This window comes from Ailuropoda melanoleuca, chromosome 14, assembly GCF_002007445.2.
Source record: "Ailuropoda melanoleuca isolate Jingjing chromosome 14, ASM200744v2, whole genome shotgun sequence".
Classification (NCBI taxonomy): domain Eukaryota; kingdom Metazoa; phylum Chordata; class Mammalia; order Carnivora; family Ursidae; genus Ailuropoda; species Ailuropoda melanoleuca.
This window is the reverse complement of record NC_048231.1, coordinates 74,245,940-74,272,336: the sequence shown is the minus strand read 5'-3', so window position 1 is coordinate 74,272,336 and position 26,397 is coordinate 74,245,940. Positions and strand designations below refer to the sequence as shown.

The window sequence follows — 26,397 nt, the reverse complement described above, 5'->3', positions numbered from 1 at the left end:
AGATTGATAGCCATAAGCCTTCCTCTTAATGAAATGCTTTCCAGTTTTCATGGGCTTTGGGGTGGGGAGTCAGTTAAGGAGGGGGATAGGAAGTGTAAGCAGAACCATCTACTGTCTTCGTCTTCCAATCTTGAGAGACCCTTTCCTACACAAAACTTTTTGTAACTGGAAAAGGATAGAGGGAGTAATTGAACTTACAGAAATGTCAACCCAGCAAAGACTAGTCTGTCATATGATTATACGGCATTTAGGAAGTGTTTTCCCTTTATTTTGCTAACAGACCAAGGAAGCTTTATAAGTGTCCTGTTAAGATTCGACCATGGGTGATTCTTGGATTCTAATGGCTTATAGTGATTATACTAATTTCTAATTATTACTCCTGCTTCTGTCATCCTCCAACAGTAGGAATTTCCCGTGGTGTCTTGAACTAAGTGTTAGAAATGTTAAGGTAGCTGGCCAAATAATGAGAAACCCAACTTCCTATTGAAAAATGATCAAAATAGACTAGTGGGGAAAAGGAAGTGAATTCTGGTCCTGATTTGGATCCTAAAGAGACAGACTGACTTGTGCTACAGTTAATCACCTTTAATATTGGTCCTTGGGAAACATTTTAGATAAGTGATTTTTGTGGCAAAAGATAAGAGATTGATCCTGATACTATAGACGTGACTGGAATCTGCTACTAATGTCCTGGAGTGAGGCTTGTGAACGGTGCTGCCTGGAGAGAGCTGGCCAGCCTGACAAGCTTGTGTGCTAATTTGGCGTCTTATTAGAGAGCTCGACTCTGATGAATTTTGTTCTATAACCCACAGATAGATGATGCTGTGATTACCCACATCACTCACAGAATTCCATCGACCATGATAGAATATGAGTCCATTCTCTCTTCAGGAGCACAGACCTTTTCTGTTACGGGATTATTCGACCTTCGTCAGGCATTTTTCAGCCTTAATAATTTTAGAGAAAGCATCACGGGCTTGTAGAACCTTGTGCTTGAATTAAAAAAAAAATCTTAAATGAATTAAACCCAGGCCATGATTAATTAGAAGCATAGAACTTAATTTGTGAAAAATTCATATCAATAGATTTGTTTTTACTTACATTTCCTTTTTGAATAATAGCAAATATGCAACGTAATGGTTGTGAGAGTCAGGGGAGATGAAGTCTATAGTTCTTGGAACTGTAGGGTTGAAAAGGACCTCCAAGAACATTTATTTTAATGAATGAAATGGAAGACCTTTTGATAGATATTTCCCTTACCCTTTTCTGTTGCAGAAGTCTGACGATTATTAGTGCCTAATAAAAGTCAGCGTTTTTCTGGTGTTTTCTTCTTAGCTATTTAGCCAAGTTATCATTTTTTTAAAAAGGCACAACTGGGCTCTTTTAATATTGTCAGCCTTTTGCTTTGAGAGGTATGTGCTTATCCTGAATCTCACGGACCCCTCTCCCACACCCACTTCTCTTCATTCACTGCAGACACCAGCGGTGTTGTTGGTACCTCTATTTCCTTATTCGTATTTTTAAAAAAATTTTTTTAAAGATTTTATTTATTTATTTGACAGAGAGCGAGAGAGGGAACACCAGCAGGGGGAGTGGGAGAGGAAGAAGCAGGCTCCCAGTGGAGGAGCCTGATGTGGGGCTCGATCCCAGGACTCTGGATCACACCCTGAGCTGAAGGCAGACGCTTAATGACTGAGCCACCCAGGCGCCCCTCCTTATTCATATTTTTAAAATATTCGTCAATGTCATATACAGTAAGAGATATCTAAAAATTAGGAAAATTGTGACCTATATAGGATATTAGATCCGAGCCACAAAAAATTTCCTGGAGAGAAACTACTTGCATAATTAATACCTAAGTAACCTCTGGCACAGATACACATAAAAGACCTTTCACTTTTATGCTTATTTATGCTAATTTGGTATCTGGTCTTGGGAAGTTTGGTTCACAGATTCAAAACAGTTCAAGAAAATTGATGTTTGTTCTGTCTCCCAGTTTAATCTAGGGTTTTCCGATGAGGGAAAGAAGAAGCAGGTCAGACTATACCAAAAAATTGCTCCTTTCATTGAGGAATAAAAATTGACCTACCTACAGTCACTTCCTTTTAGACTGTAAACCTTAAAGGGACAATACTTCAGTTCCTTTGCTTTCCTTGAGCAAATAGTATTAGCAAACTCTAGTTCCTGTTTGTTAGGATAAAGTTGTTGTTTTCTGGTTTCATAGTCTTTTTTTTTTTAAGATGTTATTCTTATTTATTTATTTGAGAGAGAGCACAAGCCAGGGGAAGAGGGAGAGGGAGAGGGAAAAAGCAGACTCCTTGCTGAGCACAGGGAGCCTGACTTGACTTGGTGGTTGATTCCAGGACCCTGGGATCATTACCTGACCTAAGGCAGACACCCAACCGACCGAGCCACCCAGGCGCCCCTCATGGTCTTTTTATATGAAAAAGACATAGAATCTTCACATTTGATGTCCCTGAAAAACTCAAGTTGCCTCTTCAACTAGGGCCCCAGTAGTAATTCCATAGGTCTGCAGCCAATGCCTTGGGACAGTCGTCCTATGAAGCTAGGAAGAAATAGTAGTGACCCACACCCTGACAGTCCACTTTCCATCTTGCCTTGTAGAAATGGTACTAGAGGTAGAATAAATGAAATTAGCTTTCTTTTTCAGATGCTAACATCCTGTGAGATCCAAGCATATAAAAGAAAAGCATCCTCTTTTCTTTAAGGTTAAAATTTAGAGAGCTTTTCTTCTCCCTTTGGTCGTGAAGAACCATCGGTACTGTAGAAAGAGTAGTTGGGAATGTGGAGCTTATATGAGGCAACCTGGTAATAAAAAATAGAAGGAATGAGTCATTGGGACAGCATGTCAGAGTGATTTCTGTATGTTCATAGTTTTTGAGTCTTAGAACATTTTGGAATATGGATTTAAGGCACCTTCTCACTAGACATTTAGAGTAATAACTTTGTTAAACAACTTTTTTATAATTAGAAGACAGGCATGTTGCTTTTAAGTAGTCTGAGTATTGACGAAAGGTAAGTCCTCAACTTCTTTCTATATAATCACATGAGCCGGGCCGACTTTCCCAAATAAAAAATCTGTGTTGTAATTTGCTTCCAGTAGAGGATGAGAAGTGGAAGGGAAACATAACATGTAAAGCTGACAATACCAATTTTACCAGATTTCAAAAAAGAATGATTAAACTTACGAAGTGATGTACTAATTCTTTTTGCATTACTTTCCCTTTATGTTGTTTAATGTCAAATTCCAGAAATAAATTTTTTTTTTACTTATCATACTGTTTTCCTTTTGCTAAACCTGGAAGGATAAAGTAGGAAGTTCAGCAAGAAGATGTTCGATAGAGAATAATATGAAGAATAGGGGCGTTAAGTAGATGAACTAAGTCGGCTTCCTTGTTCCCTTTAAAAACTCATAATTGTCCAGCATATGCATGCAGCTTTGCCTTTCGTATATAACATGAGTATTGCTTACTTTTGCAATTACCAAAATCATTGCTCTAAAATACCAACCTCTCAATCTGTAAACGTTAGAGGCATATGTGTGTACAAGTATGTTCTATAATTCATGAATTTCTGTTTCCATGAAGTATTCAGTTTGATAATAAAAGCAGTTTTACTTCTATCACTTAAAATTTTGGTCCTAGGGCCGTCGAGAAAAAGTAAAGCAATTTCATAACAATTTAAATGAAGAAGGAAATGACCAGTGATCCAATAACTTGGCATTAGATTATTTATAGGAGTGTTTTCCCACCAAAATAAGCTGTATATTTTCCTCTGGAAATTCATTTCTTCATGGCGCTGTGCTGTGTTAAACTGTGTTAACATTTGTGCTAAAATGGAGAGTGTTCTTTTTAATACATAAGTGTTAGAATTTCAGCTACTTTAGTTGAGACACAGAAAATTGTTACTGATCCAATAAAAGTATCAAAGGCCAAACTGTAACCATTTGGTTTCATTCTTGAAAAGATTGATGAGAAGTAGAGAAAGCTCATGTCTTTTTTGTTTGTTTCCTTATAGGAGAATCAGTGTTATTGATCATTGTACGAAAAATCCAAGTGGAAGTGAAGGCTCCAGAATGAGTGAATGCTTTTGTAATTTATTTAACTAGAGGAGGGAAGAGGAAGAAACTGGATTATTCTTCCCTCAAAGAAGTGAGACTAAAGAAAGCATTACACTTCCCCCAGAAATGTGAAATGAACTCCTTAGACTTAAAAACTCTTTCTTGTTCTCCTTGCTGAGGGAGAGCAGTAGCAAGCAGGACAGAGATTTAAGGAGCCACCTGTTATGGTCAGTGGTGCTACTCCCATAAAATGTTCCTGGAAAGGCCTGCTGCTCATGTTCTTTGAGGGAAAAAAAAAAGAGGCCATGAGCAAGAAGAACTCCTTGACATTACAGAATTTTAAGTCTCTGGAAAATTGCTTTCTGAATAAAGTACAGGCTGGAAAGCTGCCTTAGAGATGTTGCGATATAAAGACAAAGATACACCGTAAGGGGGCTTAACTGCAGACTGCGGTTTTCTTTCCTTAGCTACCTCTGTTCCAGGAGCAGAATCTGTCTAGTGGAAGAATTTTATTTCTCAGCAGAAGCTTATGGAGGACTATATGAAATCTTAAAGTTCTTTTATGATCCAGAAGGGAATGGATGCAGAGTTTGACAAGAGACCTTTTTTGTTTGAATCTGTCATACAGCATCATAATATTTAAGTCAGGGATAGTTTAGTTGGTTTGTGACATGAACGTGTGAGTGTCCTTGTAATAATGAGCACATGGCAGGTCCCTAAGAGAGAGTGGGAGGTGGCCCAGAGGATCCGGTATGAGAGCCTGGCCCTGAGGGGAAGACCAGCCGGGGGCTTGGCACCACATGCTTACCCATGCTGTACAGTTTTCGTTCTTTGAATCCCCTTTCAAATTAGCCAAACAGGACTCCTGCTATATTCTGAGTAACTATATGGGAAATATCACTCCTTTTCTCTTGGTTGAATATAAATAGCTAAAAGGGGAAACAGTAATGACTAGAGTAGAATTCAGGGAAAAGGGTCTTGTCATAACCCAGTTTGGGCTCATTATTGAAGAATTAACACTATATGACTTTTCCTCTAAGGCTTACTCATACATGATGGAGTTTTAAGGCAGTCATAATGTAATAACGATGAATTCTGTTTGTAAAACACCTGTTCAAAAGAATTCATCCTACTTTACTGACAACTCTTGTTTTTTCAACAGTCCTGTGAAGCAAATGACAGAGACCAAAAAGTATTATTTCAAGCCTCCTATTGGGGGAAACAGATATTCAGAAGTAAGGAAGTGCAGATAGATGCAATCGAGATCATCCAGTTATAATGTTAGGTGTAAAATTTCTCTCTGCCGATTACACTTAGGACCTGTGGACACCTTTTTTTAGCTCATAGACCATGTCAGCTTACCAACAACAATAATGTTGCTTAAAGGCAATACTTATTGAGTATACACTGTGTGCCAAGCACTGTTCTAAGCACTTCAAATGCAGTGAATCCTTTGAAGTTCACTAGTGAACAACTGTATGGAGTGGATATCACTGTTAACCCTAATTAGTAAGTAAGGAAACTGAGTTACAGAAAGGTTGTGGCTTGCCTAAAGTCATATAACTAATGACAGAAGCAGAAACCAAACCTAGACAATCAGGCTCCAGGGTCCATGTTCTTAATAATTATGCCTTAAAAATCTCCACAAACTATCAACTTTTGTATCAATGATTAAAAGAATACATGAGCATAACACTTAAATTTTCACAGAAGGATTTGTAGTGTTTTAGAGGCTTTTATTTCTGTGTACTTTATCAAGTCAGATAGCTGGTGGAAAATAATTTTCTAAATCTAAAAGGGATTTGGGATACCACCTCCATCATATATATGGCTCCAAGCCTAGAAATTTGCAAGAACCACAATTTGGGAACCACCATCAAAACCTCAAGTAAAAAAAAAAAATTAATAAAATTTCTAGTCTAGGTGTGCCTGGGTGGCTCAGTCGGTTAAGTGTCTGACTTTGGCTCAAGTCATGATCTCAGGGTCCTGGGACTAAGTCCCCGATGGGGCTCCCTGCTCAGCAGTGAGTCTGTTTCTCCCTCTCCACCCCCCCCATTCTCTCTAATAAATAAATCTTAAAAAAAAATTTTCTAGTCTGACTTGTAAAACAATCTGGAGATAAAACCTGGAGACGAGAAAGTGAAATTTGAAGTGACAGGCTCTTAGTTTTCAGAGAATCTGAAATAATAACCAGTAGACCCACCAATATAAAGCATAGTACCTTTTTTTTTAACTTTTTTTTTTTTTTTAGGATAGTACCTTTAAATTGTAAATTTGGAACATTACAAGTTAGTTTGGAAGATAGCATTTTGTTGCCTTGTAAAAGCTTAGGGTATTCCCTCACAAAAGAGAAATTATTTTATCGTCATTGATTTAAAAAAATGGTAACAGAAAGTTGTCTAGTGTCAACTTACAGGGCTTCATGTGGGATAACTTATTCATTCCAATGTTTTCTATAAGATTTTTTCAACTTGATTCTAGCTCCCTCCCCCACAGCCTTCAGTGTTCTAATTCATGTTGGTAAAGACTGAGCAGCTGTTGAACTCCCCTGAAGGAGCTACAGCAGACTAAGCTAACTAAAAATACATAAGGAAAGCAAAACTCCTACATACTAGAATGTTGGGATGAAATGGGCATTCTTAACTTGGTCTCCATTTAACTCCTGATGAAGTCAAAACCACGATATTGTGTCCCTGAGTGAATTAAAGAGAGAACATTATCTAAAAATGCAGATGTGGCATCAGAAAGCTACAAAGGTAAGTGGAGGGCAGAACATATGAGATGAAAGCCTTCAAGACCAGTGACAGTCACTTTTTCCAGTCATCCATTACCTTACTCCTGGAACCTAGCACAGGAATCCTCTTGGGATGTGGGGCAGCCTGGCCACACAAGCCACTGAGAATGATAATGGAGATGAGTTCAACTCATCCAGCTGAGCTTTCTTCAACCACAGGATCTTGCTCTAGCCCAGATCTCAGGGGAGAAACAATGTGAAAACTATGTTTTCTTAATCTGTCATTGAATGGGACATTCGTTTTCTTTGCCAAAAAAAAAATGAAAGATTCTGGTCTCTACTGTTGTGCAGGGAAAGATTTTCCAAAATAAACATAATAACATATGGAGGTCCACAAGTGAATTGGCATCCTGGATTTCAGCGAGTTACCGAAGCTTAGGGAGTGTGTTCATCCATCTCTCTGCAGCCAGTATTGTGAATGAGATGGTTCTGCAGCTAGTTTGAAAAAGTGTGGGAAATCCCTATTGTACACTGTTTGCCAGGGAATTCCTAAGAATGCTGAGAGGTGGAGGTACCTCCTTGTAGGTAGGACCTTATTGAACAGGGCACGGGAACTTGGTGCAAAGTTAATACAACATTTGTGGAATGAGTCATAAGATTAAATTGTTAGAGCAACATGCTTACTACCTTTTAGTACTTTAATAAGATTGGCCTGGGTCATTGCAAATACTCTGGCAGGAACTGGCAGATGACAAGAGACGGAATGAAGGTGTGAGCTGCCCCTGTTCACCTTACTTGCAGAAAGGGTAGTGGATGCTCATTATTCATCCACGGATGTCTGATCTCAGGAGCAGGTCTTTGGTCTTGGAGGAAGAGACAAAGATAATGATCTGATTTGTCACCAGAAGGAACAGTGAGTTGCCTCTGTCTGAAGGTCGAGAGACTTGACTTCTTGGCACAGCTCTTGTCAGGACTAGCTGCATAACCTTGGATAAACCACCTAATTTTGTCAGGCACAGGTTACTCGGTGGTCAGAAGAGGAGTTTTAAAGGTTGGTTGCTGAGGCCAGGGTCAGAACTAGAGCTCAAGCTTCTTTAACTTGGGCAGGTTCTATGAGACCTGTTCTGTAGAGTGTCATGGTGGATTTTCTTGGTGTTAAAATGAATTAAGCATCATAAATTCCTCCATTTTCAGAAGAAATCAGTAATGTGGGCCACAGGTCTTAACCTAAAATCCAATGGACAGTCTTTTATTGTAACAGATGTGGAGAGGAAGAAATGCCCCAGCTTTGTTCTGTCCAATATGGTAGCCATGAGCCATGTGTGGCTAGTTGAATTTGAGTTTGAATTTGAATTTAAATTAAATTAAATTAAATAATTCAGTTCCTCAATCATCCTAGCGCATTTCGAGTGCTCAGTAGCCACATGTGTCTACTGTATTGGGCAGCACATGCATAGAATTGCAGAAAGTTCTATTGGTCAACACTGTCTCACACCTTTGCCCAGACCACAAACTACAGTTATTTGTCCTCCCTTAGTGCAAGACATAGATATCTGTGCCCTCGGGTGACTGTGTCCATCTTTAAGGAATGAAAGAATGTATTAGAACTCATTTGGACGAAGTATAAGACACCCTTCAGGCAAAAGATGTTGGCATTGAACAAGAGTTTGAGAGAGATGGGGAGGTTAAAGGAAGGGATTAGGAAACACCCAAACCATTCTGTGCCTTGAGTCTTAACTAGTCCTGAGCTTCCGTAGGACACAGAGCCCCTAGAGAGGTAATGTCACCCCATGATCCTGGAGATGGAAAAGTATGAGAAAAGCAGGTCTCCTTTAATCCCCAGGAAATCAGGGACCCTGTCAGGACTTGATGGTGGGAAAAGGTTAGTCATGTTGGGCCCATGTTTCAAAAGAGAAGGTAGTTACATAGCCAGATTGGCAGGACAAGAAATAGTTCAGGCTTTCTGGAAATAGGTGAGAGGGGTAACCACTCTAACAGCCAGCTCCTTAGTGCAGGTCTGCGCAAAGCCAGTGAATGTTCTAAGGCTTAAGCTTCAAGATTAGTAAGAAAGTATCAGCGATATAAGGCTTTTCTACAGATCTGGCACACTGGTTCCACCTTCAGCTCCACTGGCTAGGGGGCCATGCATATGGGGAAAGGAAGAAATCAGAGGCAGATGGCAAAAAGTGTAATTTTAGCTGCTGTCTGGAAGCCACCTGTGAAGGGAATCACCTTTCTCTTCTGGACTCAATTCCAGGTGCTGCTGCAGGGGACGATACCGAAGATGCTAGCACCGAGTTCACAGACAGCATTGAGGAGGAGGCTGCACGCAATAGCCACCAGCAAGTAAGTCCAAGTCAGGTTCTGGGTTCCCAGGGTGGAAGGCTCATAGCCCTTTGGGGTCTGGTGGTCTCCTGCAGCCCTTGTGAGCCTAGAGTAAGAAGCTATCTTTTTATAAAAACCACTTCCCAGTCTTCTTTCCGCCCACCCTGAGCTTCCCAGCCACCTTACCAGCCAACCCTTATCCTTACTCCACTTTTCTCTCCAATCCACCTTTTTTTTTTTTCCTTTTTACTCCTATCTCTTGCTCCTCCTTCCCACCTTTGCCCCTATGTACCATCTATAGCTATAGCTTCAGAAGAATTTTCACTTACAACAAGACCATGGACAGTTCCCCTCTTGGGTTTTTGTATTTGAAACACACCACAGAAGCCAGGGAGTCATCGGAGGGCTGCTTGGGGAGGTGACAGGCCTAAGACCTGCTTCAGGAGAGTGCTCTCTGAGAACCTCCAAGAGGATTGGAATGCTTCCAAAGCAGGGATCTGTCTTGGTGAAATCTCGTTACACAAAAGAGAATTCTGTTGGGCAACCTGACAGACCACCCAGGTTGGGACACATCAGTGACCAGCAGGTGACACTTCAAGAGCAAGCCCCCATCAAACCTCAGAACTTGGTACCCAAGGCTGAAACACTGTTCTCACCAGCCATCAGTGAAGGTGTAAGCAGCATGTTCGCAAGCTCAAGAGTTGAATGTCCTGGACCTCAGAGATTAAGTCACTGACATTGATCCCCTTGCACTCACTGGCACTCCTATGTGTCTACACCTTGCCCAGTGACACTTAGCAATCATGTCCCCTGGATGGATCATGCCTGTGAGTCTCTGAGTTATGAAGGAGAAAATGGATCATTGGTATCCATCCTTCTGCAGAAGTAGCTGGGGTTTTCCAGTAATAGCTTCCTTGGAGCTATTAAGAGAACTACTGGGAAAATGAGGCTTTCTGGGTCTGCCTCTGTACCTCCTGTATAAGAAAAAGAGGAGACCAACAAAAAGAACCTACATGAACATTCCTTAAATCTCATAGGACTTGGCACAGTCTTTGGCTCTTGAGGACATGAGTAGTTAGTTGTCTGGGATACCTCACGTCCTCAACACCATTTCTTTACCTTCTACCAAGATCCCCCTTTTTTTGCTCTAGCCACACCTGACCCTTACTTCTCCTTAAATTCTTGCATGAGTTCTACTTCTCTTTTTGCTTGAACAGCTTCTTCTAAGTCCTCCTAACCAATGCTTGTGACTTTAATTATGTAAACTACTACCCCTCTGGACAGATCCCTCTGCCTTGCACTCCTTAATGTTACTGAGGAGCTTTGGGGAGAAGAGAGGGATCTGCAAGATAAGCAAATGTCCACTCCAAGAGTTAGATTGGGATGTCAGTGGTCACTGGTGGTTATTGCTGCTGTGGACAGGATTAGCTTCAGAAAAAGTGAACAAGAGACACCGATGTGAAGCATCTTCCTATAGCGTAGCATGGAGCAAATGACCAGACCACATTTTGAGAAGGTCAGTTCACCCCTGGAATAAACCTTTACATTGGGGCATGTATATTTCCCTTGCAATGTCTGCCCTATTACTTGGCCGAGATACTTAATAAATTATTAGTCCACCTTTCTATTAGGGCTTGACTCATGATAGACAAATTTATGTACCTGCTGGGTGAAGAATATCTTGGGGAAGTATCATTTTCTTTCCATCACCTTTCCTTGAAAATCAATCTGTAGTTTTGGGTAGGAGGAACCTTGGTGTATGATATCATTGTAAATTCACTTCAACTTTTCTGGAGTTTGAGGGCATAACTGTCCTGCTGCCAAATAAATAAAGCTTGTTTTGCTGTAACTGTTTTGTGTCCAGATTCTCAAAACTGTGTGTGCTGGTTTCTGGGGAAATAGTCGCTTACAATCAGGCTCTGAATTCCTCCTTGCTGTGTCCTTGGAAGGTAAACTTTACTCAATACCAAGCTACCTTCCTACCTCAGGCATACCCAGACTTCCCCTAACAAACACATCCCACTTGGTGTTCCTTCCAAGGCAAGAGCTATCTTTTGGCTAAAGCAAGTTGCTTCATCCCTATTTTTTTTAATAATAATTTTTTATTATGTTATTTTAGTCACCATACAGTACATCCCAAGTTTTTGATGTAAAGTTCCATGATTTATTACTTGCGTATAACACCCAGTGCACCATGCAATACGTGCCCTCCTTATTTTTAGACTCATTTACATCAGGAAGTCTCAGGTCTGGCTATGTTGGTAATTTTCCCCAGGTATCTCCCACAAAATCCCATTCTCAAGCAAATGTAAGGTCTGTAATAAATAACTAGGAAATGCCTGTATAATGAATCAAGCATTACCTTTCTTCTTTTGAACTTTTGCAGTGGAAAAAAGTTTATCAAGAATCAAGATTCAAATGCAATGAAGGAGAAAAAAGTCAGTAGACTTAGTGTGAAGAACTTGAGAAAAAATCATTAATGCCCTTCGTGGGTGTGAGAACTGATTTACATTTACATATGTCATAGGGTAAAAACAAAACAACTCAATTCAAACAAGAGATCAGACGTGCACATAGATTTCTGTAGGGTAAAAGGAAACCCAGTACACACAAAAAAGGTTTAATTATACCATGGAAGCATTAGAACAGATGAATTAGGAAATGGCCGGTGGGGAGGAACCTGTAAGAGATATGATTAACAATAGACCTAAAGGATTCATACTACCACCACACATACTGAAACCCCTGGGGTTTTATTTGGGGAAAATATAGAAATATCGACTTTCCATGGATGAGAAAGAAAAACTGATTAAAAGCTAGATTCTGAGTCATTTTTCATGCATTTACATTTTAATTTTAAAGATAAGTTAGCCAAAGTAAGCTCCCTTTGACACAGAACCCAAATTAGCTTGGAAACAAATCATAGCTCTATTTTCTAATTTTAAAGTGGGAAGTTAGACCAGGTGTACCTTCAGGCCCTTTCTGGTATTGACATTCTGTGGTTCTTATTTTTTTTCTTTTTAATGAAACTAGGTATATTTAAATCAATAGAAGATCACATAGATGCAGAAGGAAGTTAAAAATAGATAGGTACAGCTGGGGCACCTGGGTGGCTCAGTCAGCTGGGCAGCCAGCTATTGATCTCCACTCAGGTCTTGATCTCGGGGTCACGAGTTCAGGCCCTGTGTTAGGCTTCTTGCTGGGTGTAGAGCCTACCTTAAAAAAAAAATAGGTATCATTAAAGTGAGATTTATTTATTTTTTTTTTTAGGTTTTATTTATTTATTTGAGAGAGAGAGAGAGCACGAGCAGGGGGTAAGGGTAGGGGGAGAGGGACAAGCAAACTCCCCTGCTAAGCAGGGATTCTGATGCAGGGCTCAATCCCAGGACCCCAAGATGATGACCTGAGCCAATGGCAGACGCTTGACCAAATGAGCCACCCAGGCACCCCGAGGTGAGATGTTATTTTTAAAGAGAAGGAACACTTAGGTTTTAGAGAGGAATAAAGTGCCCATATTCAAAGCTGATGGCAATGTTTATTTATTTATTTTTTAAAGGTTTTATTTATTTATTTGAGAGAGAGATAGCACGAGCAGGGGCAGAAGGGGAAGCAGACTCCCCGCTGAGAAGGGAGCCCAATGTGGGGCTCGATCCCAGGACCCTGAGATCACGACCTGAGCTGAAGGCAGACACTTACCCGACTGAGCCACCCAGGCGCCCTGGCAATGTTTATTTCAGTTAAGTTAGTTGGAAAGGGTTTATACAGAAAGGTGACATCACATAGTTTTAATGAGAGGTTGAGGTCCTAAATTTTCAAAAGTGGTTTTATCCAGTCTCCTGTTCTTTATTTTGTTCCAAGTGCTTGGTGGCACATATGGAGATAGGACAGTGTAACTGAGTCCGGCAGCAGAGCCAGAGAGACAAATGTCAGGCTCAGAGCCCTAGGAATGCCTGGGAAATGAGCAACTGTGTCTATGCATCTTTCTTCATTCTCTTTCTTTGTAACCTCAACTGCTGTGCTACTAAACGCCATGGCACATACATGCCGTGAATCAACTCCACCCATACAGCCTATGTCTTACTACACTCAGTTACAAGCAAAAGTCTATGGCTTTGTGCCAGGCCAAGCAGCTCTGTCAATCATTGATCCGTTTAAGCTGCTCTGGGCCCTGTTCTGTTCAATATATTTGTGACCTGAATGAAGATACAAAGCATATAATTAATTCTACAAATCATCCCCAATTGAGTGGGTACTACTTGATTTATGGAGAGCCACATAAAATATTTTGAGGATTTGGATCATTGAGAAATGATTCTGGATAGCCAGAATGAATTTACCAGCAACAAGTACAAGTCACACTATTAATACAGATAGAAGGAACAGCATGAGCTAGAAATAGCTGTGGGAGAGAGGTGGAAAACTGGGAGATCAAAATAGACCCGAAGCCAAGTAGAACCCCAAAGTGCAGTCACAGAGAGGAGAAAGAAGCCACATGGCTTTGGGATGTATTAAAATTCATATTGGATGGATGGACAAGAAATCCTTGCACCAAAATACTTAGTCATACAGTGAGTGGGTTCTCATACTCAGGTTTTAGTTTCTATATTTTTGAAAGTGTGGGGGAAACTGGAGAGGAACCCAAGATGAACAATAGGACAGTCTTTAAAAAATTCTTTGAGGAAAAGCTACATGATCTCCTTGAGTTGACGCACTGAAGAGTCACTTCAGGGGTATCCAGAAAACATAGAAAGGTGTTGGGAAGTTATTTCCACCTTGTTTTCTTCTCAGGTGCTTAGATTTGTAGAGAGAGTTTGCCAGGCAGCATCAGCACAAGGGTGATAACCAACACGTGGGCAGGTGGCCTCACTTTAACTTCTCTGTAGTTATTGGGCGTGATTCTCCTGCTGCCAGTGAAATTAAGCTGCTGTTTTACCTGTAGCTGAGTGCCTTCTGTCTTCGTCTTCCTTTTTAGGGCCTGAGGGGCAGACATGGCCTTAGGCTTTGAGAGCTGGTGTCTCAAGCCGAGATCTTTGTAGTCAAGGACTCGGATGTTGTGGACTCAAGGAAGTTTCCCATCTTGTAAGAAGCCTCTCAGGGGATTCTGTCTCCCAGGAAGAGAAGAATCACAGCATCCACACTCTCCAGTCCTGTGTAAACCTCATGTGTTTGCACTGGGTTTTTATATATGATGTGCTTGTGTTTTTTTCTCACCAACATCTGGATGCTGCTCTTCCTGCCCATGGCAGCAATCCCCCCTACCCTCATGTGTCCTCCCCACCCAGGCCAGTCTCCAGAACACTTATGGCTGAGGAAGTCCTTAGGGCAAGCTCATTTTAGGGCTGCCTTTTTTGTTCCTATTAAAGGCTGCCTTTGCAATCTGATGTTCCTCTTGGATCCTCTCTCCTGACCTAACTTCTTTAAATTATGATTTTCTTTCAGATCATCAAGGTGGCCTTGGAGAAGAGCCTGGCAGCCGTGGAGACCCAGAATGTATGTCTTCCCCCTCCTTCCTCAACAGGAGGGGACAGTAACAGAGGTCTTCAGGAGGAAATGATCCACCTGAGGGCTGAGATCCACCAGCACTTAGAGGAGAAGAGGAGAGCTGAGGGGGAACTGAAGGAGCTAAAGGCTCAAATTGAGGAAGCAGGATTCTCCTCTGTGGCCCACATCAGGTAGGACGCCACCCAGAGAAGGAAAGCTTGTCCATCGAGAGGCCACCGTAGCCAAGGAGTTCACCTTGCTGCAGCCAAGGCATTTGTGCTGCTGTAGGGCTTCTTGGTCCACATCCCAAGCTCCATGTGTTAATGGTTCAAATTCTTTAGAGAAAACTCAATAATATTGGATAATGGTGATCATTCAAATTATTTAAATCTGGTCTTAATTCAGTACAATAGTGCCCTTTATTAGCCATATATTCATGAGAGAAAATCTCCCAGTTGTATGACAGGTGTTGCTCTTTTGCATTGACTGGAACATATGAGAAATCTCCTACTACCCATGATGCTTCACTGCTGTGTGTGGAACCCAAATAGTCCATGAGGGAGGAGGATTTTTACAGGGCCCCTTTGTTTCCACTCAGCTCTCTCTTAGCAGCATGAATCCCTAAATCATGGAATAGCAATTTTAATAATCTCTGCTGTTTTGTTAACTTTACAAAAGTGGTATATAGCTGATTCATTGGTTAGATTGGCCACTCTGTTTTTTAAAATATTTTATTTATTTGAGAGAGAGAGAGACAGAGATAGAGAGGGTGAACAGAGGTGGGGAGGAGAGGGAGAAGCAGACTCCCTGCTGAGCAGGGAGCCCGATGTGGGGCTCAGTTCCAGGACCCTAGGTTCATGACCTGAGCCTAAGGCAGGCACTTAACAAACTGAGCCACTTGGGTGCCCCTGGCCGCTCTGTTTTTAAAGGCATTTTTTCAAAAGATGCTTGGGGAACATGCCGATAATGTAGGGCTAATCCATTCACTCATTCATTCATCCCTGAGGGTCATAATCATTGTGGCCTGTTGTTTAGAACACAGCAGTGCAAATGTACAAATTTAAATTCATGCCCTATTGTTTCCCTGTCTATTATGTGCCACTTACATCCCCAAGTCATAGAATAATCTTAGCGCTGAAGAGGACCTTGGCGTCTAGCCTAATCCTTATTTCAAAGTCAAGAAAACTCTGGTGTAAAAAGTTCTAGCAAATTGCTCAAAGTTGCATATTAGTCCATGGCTAGACCCCTGCCTCCCAATTTTTAATATCTAAGCCTTTTCTTCTATGCTATTCTTGTGATCATCCTTCATGCTGGTTCTTTCACTCTGAATTACCATGATATTTCTTCTCCTCCTCCTCCTCCTTCTTCTTCTTGTTCTTCAGAAAGAGAGCTCAAGTGGGGGAGGGGTGGAGGGAGAAGGAGACAGAGTCTTAAGCAGGCTCCATGCCTGGTGTGGAGCTTGATGTGGGGCTCAGTCTCACAACCCTGAGATCATGACCTGAGCTGAAATCAAGAGTTGGACGTTTAACTGACTGAGTCACCCAGGCACCCCCATGATATTTCTTTCTACTGAAGTGAAATTCTACTTAAGCGAAAGCATAGGTTTTTGTTTTTGTTTTTAAAATAAGCTCTATGCCCAACATGGGGCTTGAAGTCATAACCTCAAGGTCAAGAGTTGTGTGCTCTACTGACTGAACCAGCCAGGTGCCACAAGCAAAGTTTTGCTTAACTTTTTTTATGTGTAAACTTGATTAAGCTCATGGGTAAGAACAGTACATCTCTTGATCATACAGCTGAATATACAATCAAACCAAATGTAGATACCTCCATGGACTATTTTCTTTTTTCTCCGGAGTTACTAAACTGAAACTCTGAGCTCTCCACACAACCTTAAGAATCACAGATACTGTGGAAGACAGAATCTATCAAACGAATAGCCTATCTTTTGAGGAGACCTTGTTGAGCTTTGCTTTCATCGTTTTATATCGTGAAAACAGCGGAGTTTTTCCCCAAAACATGAAGCTATAACATAATATCAAATATTCTTTTCCATACTACACAGGTGTTGCCTTCTCTCCATCTTACATCTCAGTTTTGGCAAAATGTCGCCCTTCCTCTCCATTGAGGAAACTCTCTCCTGGATAGTCTATCTGATTCCTGTGTCCTAAAGTATTTTCTTCCTTGATTCACACTAGATAAGCCCTGCTCTTGGTTCCAAGACTTCAGGATTCTAATCTAACTGTGCATCCTTCCAGGTGTGAATCACTTGTTTTCTTTGCCTCTTCTAGTCAGCGGTTCTCAATGTAGCGTGCTAAGGATCACCCAGAGAACCTGACTAAAATGTAGATCCATAAGCCTTAGCTCTAAAGTTGTTGTTGTTGTTTTTTAAAGCACTTCATAGGATTCCGATGTTAGTACTTTTCAGGTCTGAAGCTAGTACAGCAGAATAAAAGGACTGCTCTGTTGAAGACCCTGAGCTTACCAGACCATATATGCTATTTCATTTAAGCATCCAGTAACTCTACTAGGTACAAGTTATCCTCATGTTATGTAAAAGGAGACTGAGGCTCAAAGAGGTTAAGCAAACTGCCTATTTAAATGAATTGCCTTGTTAAAGCCATGGTTGGTTTTTTTTAATCATTTCCAACCAAACTTGGTGAAGGGTATGGTGGGAAGTAAGGATGGAATCTAGAATGTCTTGGTGAAAATTAGTTGTTTATCCATTTTATTTCTTCTGCAAATGTGAATGTTCTATGTGGCAGGAATTGTGAAGGCTCTGGGGATACAGGGTGAACAGGACAGAAAGAGTCCCTGACCTCATGAAGATGATCTATCACAAGAGCCAGACATAAAGCAAATAATTACAGAAGTACATTTGATTGTAGTTCTAGATTGGTATTATTTAATTCTTCTGATCCTAGGTCCCACTTTCTCATCTAGTGGTTGAAAACTGACCGATGATAACTAATAGAATTGTAGAATCCATAATAAATTTGTCCTAGGCAAGGTCTTTCTTACTGTTTTGTCTTCCTTAACACTGTAAGTACCCTTGTTTATTCCAGAAGCCACTGAAAATTAGAACATGAGGCTGAGGGGGCGCCTGGGTGGCTCAGTCACTTGAGCATCTGCCTTCGGCTCAGGTCATGATCCCAGGGTCCTAGGACGGAGCCCCACGTTGGGCTCCCTGCTCAGCGGGAGCCTGCTTCTCCCTCCCCTCTCCCTCTGCTCCCACTTGTGTTCTTTCTCTCTATCTCTCTATCTCAAATAAACAAAATCTTAAAAAAAAAAAAAAAAAAAAGAACATGAGGCTGAATGACCAGGGTAAAGACAACTAGGCCGGGTGTGTTGAGTCCAGGATTTTTAGGGACTGTGTTGTGACCAGGTAGCTATGCAAGTGTGGGCAAGTCTCTCCTCTTCTTGAGTTTTGGTTTCCTTGTCTATAAAATAAGGGAGCCCTTGTTGGTCTCTGAGGTGGCTTCATGCTTTGGGGTATCTCTGAGTCTCTGCTGGACCAAGATGGGGACTACCGGAACCGAGGCTGAGAGCGGAGCCAGCCCCTCATTGTGTGTGTGTTTCCTGCAGGAACACCATGCTGAGCCTTTGCCTTGAGAATGCAGAGCTGAAAGAGCAGATGGGAGAAGAAATGTCTGATGGATGGGAGATCGAGGAAGACAAGGAGAAGGGCGAGGTGACAGTGGAAACTGTGGTAGCCAGAGGGGGTCTGAGTGAGAATAGCCTTCAGGCTGAGTTCAGAAAGCTCCAGGGAAAACTGAAAAATGCCCACAACATCATCAACCTCCTCAAAGAACAGCTGGTGCTAAGCAGCAAGGACGGAAATAGTAAACTTAGTCCAGAGCTCCTTGCGCGCCTGGCCCGGGAGATTGACAGAATGAATACAGAGCTGGTCTGTTCTCCTGAGAAGCCCCAATGCCAAGAAGAGGAGCCCGTGACCATAAGGCCCTGCCCCAGACCCCAGGGCCTCGACCTTGGGGCTGCACTCATAGTGGACGGCCACCAAGTAAGTGCGGGATTAGATGGAGTGAAAGACCTGTGGAGAAGGGCTGGAGGTAACAGTGTTTACCCTAAACAGTTCTGCCCCATGGGTCATGAGGGTCTGAGGAAGGGCACCTTTGCCCCCAAGCAGTGGTAATAATATTGTATACACATTCAGCCTTTATAAAAGCTTTTACAACCTTATCTCATAAATATTAATTGGGTAATTACTTTTTCATAAATATTTCTTCAGCACTTAATTTTCCAGATGACACAGTAGGCATTGGGCAGCAGGCAGTAAGACCTGGTCTCTGCCCTGTAAGTATGCAGTAGGTGGGGAAAGATGGCATGAAACAGATCATTTCAATAGGATGTGGTATAGGGAAGCCTGGGGGTTAAGGCAGCCCAGACAAGTGGTGTGTAATGACATCTCTCCTTATCCCTGCCATTTTCGTCACAGCTCATCCCAGGTGTCTGTTCCTGAGCCACAGGAGGGGCTGTCGGGATCCTCATAATGGGAGGGGCTTTGCTGAGTATTGAGTAAATAGAGAATACAGAGGATTTGGGGGGGGACAAGGGTGGGGCAAGAGCACAGGGAGAGATGAGGAGAGGTGTCTACCCTCCTCTTTTCAACCACGGCACCAACATATACTGAGAGCTCCTCACTGGACTCTACTGGCTCTGTAGTACGTGCTGTAGATACAGAGGTGAATAAAACATGACCCTAGCTCTGCAGGAGCTCGGAGCTGGAAAGCAAGCCACTACCAAATGCCGTGAGGAATGCTGTAACAAACCCATGAGAAAAGTCCACAGGTTCAGAAAGGGAAGGAGCCGTGACTGCCTGGTCCCTGTGCTGGCTCTTTTCACAGCTGGATAACCGGCCCCAGGCCCGAGACCCTGGGCCTCAGTCAGAATTTAGCCTTCCTGGATCCACCAAGCACCTGCGCTCCCAGTTGGCCCAATGCAAACAACGCTATCAGGATCTCCAGGAGAAGCTGCTGATATCGGAAGCCACAGTCTTTGCCCAGGCCAACCAGCTGGAGAAATACAGAGTCATGCTTAGTAAGTCTTAGGTTCACCATCACCAAAGTGTCTGTCTTCTCCCTGAGAAACTACATGCTTTGCAGACTTCCCGTTTCTTTCCCAGCCTCAAAGCAAATGTAATCCTGACCAGGTCCTAGAACTGTGGAAATGGATATTTAACTTCAGTTTTTGCACCTGGCAGAGAAGAATAAAGAACAAAGCAAGTTTGCAGTGAGCATATAGGGAAGAAATGGGCCAACATTTAGGTTTGCTGATTTCTGGTATAGTCAGCAAAATGCTTTACATCTCTCAATATATACTGATAGTTCCTCTCCTCCTCTTGGCACCAAATCATATTCTTCAAAAATATATCATCACCGTTGGTTTAGAATCCATGCTTTCTAATAGAACTTCCTGGGGTGATGGAAATGCTTATGGGGCACATGAAATGTGGTTGGTTCAACTTGGGAGTTTTATTTAATTTTAGTTAATTTAATATGAAGTAGTCACATGTGGCTAATAGCTATCTTATGGTACAGTATGGATCTCGATGTCTTAGGACTCTAAATTAGTTCAGCTCCATTCACGTATTTACTGAGCCTCTCTGGATAAAGCAGTTGCTAGTTTCACTGGGGCTTCTAGGGATGATGATTTATATAATACCCGACTTAAAGATGTCTGGTCCCTACAAAGTCTCAGTTGTTGGAGGTGAGATCATCAGTGGCAAACAGGCTCATCCTGGTGCAAGGAAGTCCTGCCTGGAGTGGGTGGTCTTTTCTCCCACTTGAGTCCAAAGAACCTTCCATCCCACTCTGGCTCTGATCTCCCTGTCCCCTGAGGGCTAGGGCACATGCCACTGAGGTTGAGGGGTTACGTGGGACATTCAGAGCCTCTGTGACACCCTCTGTCTCTTCCCAAGCAGGTGAATCCTTGGTGAAGCAGGACAGCAAGCAGGTGCAGGTGGACCTCCAGGACCTGGGCTATGAGACCTGCGGCCGAAGTGAGAATGAGGCTGAGCGGGAGGAGAGCACCAGTCCCGGTAGGAACACAAGGGAAGGGCTCACCTGGCCTCCCTGGAGTCAGCCTTCACATCTAGGAGCTGTTAACCAGTCCCACACTTGATGAGGAGTAGGGGTGAGGGGGTGCTGTAGACTGAAGGGGACCCCAGGACTAGCGAGGCACGGGAAGTTTGGCAGAGAAGTCTTATCCAATGCGAGGCTGGAGGTCAGTTGGAATGTCTCTAGTTTTCGACATACTCTGTTAATTAAGAGAAGAAAAGTTTTATCCAACAGATGATCGTCTAAGGCTGACTTTTTAACGAAGAAACCAGATGAGCTTTTGGAGATATGCAAACCCTACGCTAAAAAAACCTGTTTTTCCATCATAAAAGGACTTTGACTGTAGGGACACCCACCAAACTGAAATCGAGAAAAGAAAAAACACTCCGGGCAGTAGAAGGTGACTGTGCCTAACCTGCAGGGCTGTTGAGTGGATAAGAAATACCACGTTTGAATGCTAGTAAAGTGCAGGGCTGAGTAAAGTCTCGCTTCAACTTTTTCTCTAGGAATTCTTACCCCAGCGCCAAAGCTGCTCCAGCTACAGCCGCGTGCGTAGCTTTATTCAGGAGGATGTCTTGTCTTTCCCCAGAGTGTGAGGGGCATAACAGCCTCAGGGAGACCATCCTGATGGAGGGGCGCCTGGGCTCCCCAGCGGCCAGCTCCCCGGGGAAGAAGCCCTTGGAGAGCCCTCGAGGGAAGCAGGAGGAGTTCCAGGCATATGGAAAATCAGAAGACATCTCTGTCCTACATAAGGACATCAGAGACCTGAAGGCCCAGCTGCAGAATGCCAACAAGATCATTCAAAACCTCAAGAGCCGGGTCCGGTCCCTCTCAGTTACAAGCGATTATTCATCTAGTCTGGAGAGACCTCGAAAGCTGAAGGCCATTGGCACCCTCGAGGGATCCCCACCTCACAGTGTCACTGATGAGGATGAGGGGTGGCTCTCTGATGGCACTGGGGCTTTCTACCCCCCAGGGCTTCAGGCTAAAAAGGGTCTGGAGAGTCTGATCCAGAGAGTGTCCCAGCTGGAGGCCCAGCTCCCGAAAACTGGAGTGGAAGGGAAGCTGGCAGAGGAGCTGAGATCAGCCTCATGGCCTGGGTAAGAGGGGCACTCTTTGGACCCTTATCTGATTGATGATGTCTAAGTTTGTGTTGGAGGTGGGCTAGCCTAGGCAGGTAGAAGAGAGAACCTATCAGGGCAATCAGAAGAACACCCGCTTAAATGCTAGGCCTAGATCTGAAGAAAGGTCAGTAGGCCCTGCTGGGAGACACCAGGTCTCTTGAGATTTCCTCTCAGGAATCTATTAGTAAAGCGAACGGATATGTGGTGTCGTAGTAAGACTGGAGCCAGACTGCCTGAGTCTGAATCCTAGCTCTGGAACTTCCTAACTGTATAACTTACTTAGACTTTCTGGGCCTCTTTCCTTACTTATTAAATGAAGAGAGTAAGAGAACCTATCTCAAAGGGTAGTTATTGGGTTTAAATGAATTAGTATAAGTGCTTATAATTGCTTAACATATATTAAGCTCTCAGTACTACTTACCATAACTGATAGTGTTATTGATACTTTGTATTGAAAAACACTGGGTAGACTTCTATCTAGGTATCTGTCCTTGTTATTTGCACTGAATGTCAAACCATCCAAAAGCTTAGTGGCCTCAAACAATAATTTATGTGGATTGACGGGGCTCAGCAGAGTGGCTCTCACTTGGGGGTCTCTCATGGGGCTGCTGTCCAATGGTGGCTGGGGATGGACATAGCCTCTTCCTTCATGTGTCTGGCAATGTGGTGCTCCTTGGCTTCTCCCTTTCCACCCTTGGCTTCTCGTCTTCCAGGGCCTTTCATCCTGGGGTGGGCCTCTCATAGTATGTTGGTCCCAGGGTGGTTCCACTTCTACGTGGCAGCTGGCTTCCAACTGACAGGAAGTAGAAGTTGCCAAGACAGTTAAGAGCTACTCCTGGGCTTGGCACAATGTCGCTTCCATCATTACCTCGGTCGTGGTGGTCACAGAGCTTGCCCAAATTTAAGGAGGTGGAGAACAGCCTCTACCTGCTAATGAGAGAAGGGGCAAAGCCACATTTACAAAACATCATGTGGAACAGGAACTTGCGTAACGGCCATCTTGGCAAAATACAGTCTGCCGTAATATAGACGGTCTCCCAAATAGAAGGCACTAAAGATCCTATCTAGATTTAGGATTAAGTGATTCCTCCCCACCCCCCAGGCTGGTTTGTTTGTTTATTTTACACATGCTCTCCACCCAATGTGGGGCTTGAACTCACGACCCTGATATCAGGAGTCGTGTGCTCTTCTGACTGAGCCAGCCTGGTGTCCCAGGATTAAGTGATTCTAATCGCTGAATTTATTTTTATTTATTGTGTTTGTTGACTATCAACGGTGAATCTACACTCTACTAGTCCTGTGAGGAATGTAAAATTTGGCACTGTGTTTACGTCCACAGGACTGAGGATTCTTCTGGACATATGACTAATATGTATAAAACAGCGTAAGAACGATGGCACACTAAATTGATGTCGTGTATCAGAGCAGGATTTAGTCTTAAATACCTTCTTTGGTTTCTGTCCCAGAATTTGGCATGGGGGGGCTCCTTAGAGATGTTCTCACGGAAATCTCTATTGAAGGCCCATAATTTAACATTCACTCATTTTCATTCTTATTTTTTCCTCTTGTCTCCTGTATTAGGAAATATGACTCCCTGATTCAGGATCAGGCCCGAGAGCTGTCGAACCTACGCCAAAAGATGCGAGAAGGCAGAGGTATCTGTTATCTTCTCACCCAGCATGCCAAAGATACAGTAAAATCTTTTGAGGACCTTCTTAGGAGCAATGACATTGACTACTACCTGGGGCAGAGCTTCCGGGAGCAGCTCGCCCAGGGAAGCCAGCTGACAGAGAGGCTTACCAGCAAACTCAGCACCAGTAAGTTGACCATACGGCTTTGGCACACACTCAGTCACTCCCACAGCTCCAGGCCCAGGTGGCCACTGCACCTCCACCACAGCCTTTTCACCCAGGTCCTGCTTCCACTCATTTCCTGGGGCCACTGCAGGATCAGAACTGGCCGGTGGGGAGCACTGAGGAGGAGCACAGGGTTGGGGAGGTCATGATTGCAATGGCAAAAACTGGAGCACTCGTGGCTTTTCCCTTTTCCTAAAGGGAAAGCAGGCTGTGTCCATCCAGTGCTAAGGGGGAGAAAGGGAGAAGAGATCAGAGGACCTCATCATAGTGAAAAGAGCCTGACCTGAGAATTGCAAGACTCAAGCTGTGCCCTGGATGCCGCCATTAACTTGCTTTGGGCAATGACTTAGCCTTTCGGTGTCTGTCTCTTTGTTTATTTCATGGTGTCATACATGAATATAGCCCCAATATAGTGAAAGCACCCTGCCCTTTGGACGTGATTTGGACACTGAATGTCATAGTGCAAGGGCTAGGAATGTTGGTTATTATTGGAGCTCTTTACTTAGAAAATATTTCCTGAGAGTAACCCGGGGAGTACAGCAGGATCCGTGTTGGGGGCCAGACATCCCACATGCTGGTGGCAGGTGCAGAGGTGGGACAGGGCGGTTTGTCATCTCCTCGGAGCAAGATTGTGTTCCACATGAATGCTGTGATGGGACACACAGCATACATCTGTGAGTCAGTCTGTGGCAGGCTTGGAAGCTGGAATGGTCCAGGGAGAAGCTGGGCAAGTGCGTTTTAAACTTTTTGCATTGATTTAGGGCAGAGGAAGTCATGATGCTGATCACCAGGTCAGGGGAGGTCTGCCTGGTAAGCTCAAGAGAGCCTAAAGTCTCTCCTCTGAGGATACAATCTGCAGCCTTCCCAAGTAATTCTCCTACATGTCCTGGACATACACAGAGGAGTCACCGTTCTGTACTCGTGCATTTATAATGTGGGAAGTGGGACCTGTTTAATTTCTTACCATTTCTTTCTGAATTTGGCTTACAGAGGATCATAAAAGTGAGAAAGATCAAGGTGGACTTGAACCGCTGGCTCTCAGGTAATTTGAAATAGGACCAGGAACAAGGCCCAAGGGGTCCAGAGTGACTGCAACTTCACAGATCAGGGAGGGGAAATGCTGATTATAATGAATTCATTTATTCATGGAACACCTTAGCCTAATTCTTTTTTTTTTTAAGATTTTTATTTATTTATTTGACAGAGATAGAGACAGCCAGCGAGAGAGGGAACACAAGCGGGGAGTGGGAGAGGAAGAAGCAGGCTCATAGCAGAGGAGCCTGATGTGGGGCTCGATCCCGTAACGCCAGGATCACGCCCTGAGCCGAAGGCAGACGCTTAACCGCTGTGCCACCCAGGCGCCCCCACTTTAGCCTAATTCTTTACTCTCTTTTGCCATAATTCTGTTGATTTCTATTTGCATATTTATTCTCCAGGCTTCGTAAACTAGAGTTGTTCTGACCCAACAGTAAACTAACCAGGGTCCAGGGGCCCTTGGCACCCCCAGAGTTCTCCTCTGCTTTCCTCCTTTGTGCTAATAAGTTGGCTTACCCTGATTTGAGTTGGCAGCTAGTTTAATAATCGTCCAATTTCCTTGGGGGAAAAAAAAGAATCAAAGAACCAGTACAGTTCCTGGGGGGAAAGTCCTGGATGTTGCAGATGCCTGGGAGGGTGCAGTATCTCAGGAACCAGTTTTCCATGAATCACTGCATAGAATCTTATCATGTGTAGTAAAATATGGGCTCAAAATCTGTTGTAGCCACTAGTTCCAGCCCCTTTGTGTCAGAAGTGTGCTTTAGACCACTTTTTAGACCATTCTCAGAATACCTGTCATGAAGAGCAAAGTGTTTCAGTTTTGTTTTCATTTCTGATCCATCACAGACACACACGTGGGCTGTACCCTCAATCAACCAGATGATTCCACACATCCCGCTCTTGGTTGTCAGTGGCAATGCCAACATGCTGTATGTTTCTCACTGCTTACCTTCAGTTACTGTACTTACCTTCTTGGGGACTGATAACCAACAGCTCTGCTGGGGCCACACTTGGAGCAGCTGTGCTTTAGAGGGCTGGCTGGGTCTCCGCTAGTCCCCAGCATCTCACGGGGCCAGTGCCCTGGGTGGCTATTGCGTGTCCTCCTCCCTCTGCACCCCACCTACCCTCCGCCCCTAATCAGTGATAGGTTATTTTGATCGTTCTTTGCCAGAATGGTTCCCTTGACTCCTGTGGCTTTTCCCATGTGCCTTAGTCGGGACTAGTTGGTCCGGTGACCTTGGCCTCACCTGTTGTCCCCCTTCACCCTACTAGGCTCAGCAGGGAGCTGCAGGAGAAGGAGAAAGTGATTGAGGTCCTGCAGGCCAAGCTGGATGCCCGGTCCCTCACGCCCTCCAGTAGCCATGCGTTGTCGGACTCCCAGCGTTCTCCCAGCAGCTCCTCCTTCCTGTCTGATGAGCTGGAAGCCTGCTCTGACATGGATGTAGCCAGCGAGTACACGCACTATGAAGAGAAGAAGGCTCTGCCTGGCCACTCAGGTAGCCTCTGATTTCTGGGTGGTACCACTTTTCTCCAGGCGGAGAGGAGACTTCTGTAGCCAGGCTTTATATAAAGCTCCACCTCGGTGTGTGTCAGGCTGAACGTGGCTCTGGGACCAAGCACCAAGCACACACCCCAGTGGCTCAGGATCTTTGCTGTGCTCCTGACTCCACAGGGTGTCACTGGGTCT

The 26,397-nt window shown here is 43.6% G+C and overlaps 1 protein-coding gene across 23 annotated transcripts in view; it reads left to right on the top strand.

The window, feature by feature from the left end:
* The window catches only part of PDE4DIP (phosphodiesterase 4D interacting protein), a 201,798-nt gene that overhangs the window by 151,505 nt on the left and 23,896 nt on the right, over positions 1-26,397 (top strand). For 16 of the 23 annotated variants that reach the window (XM_019792716.2, XM_034643237.1, XM_019792714.2 and 13 more), the window contains 9 exons: positions 9,073-9,161; positions 14,580-14,812; positions 18,204-18,639; positions 19,484-19,676; positions 20,557-20,676; positions 21,285-21,795; positions 23,401-23,636; positions 24,666-24,717; positions 25,983-26,206. In XM_019792716.2, the coding sequence (XP_019648275.1) occupies positions 9,073-9,161; positions 14,580-14,812; positions 18,204-18,639; positions 19,484-19,676; positions 20,557-20,676; positions 21,285-21,795; positions 23,401-23,636; positions 24,666-24,717; positions 25,983-26,206 (2,094 nt within the window). Of the gene's footprint in view, positions 1-9,072; positions 9,162-9,441; positions 10,936-14,579; positions 14,813-18,203; positions 18,640-19,483; positions 19,677-20,556; positions 20,677-21,284; positions 21,796-23,400; positions 23,637-24,665; positions 24,718-25,982; positions 26,207-26,397 lie in introns of those variants that run through there. The other 7 variants (XM_019792719.2, XM_034643238.1, XM_019792712.2 and 4 more) reach the window with 2 other exon arrangements.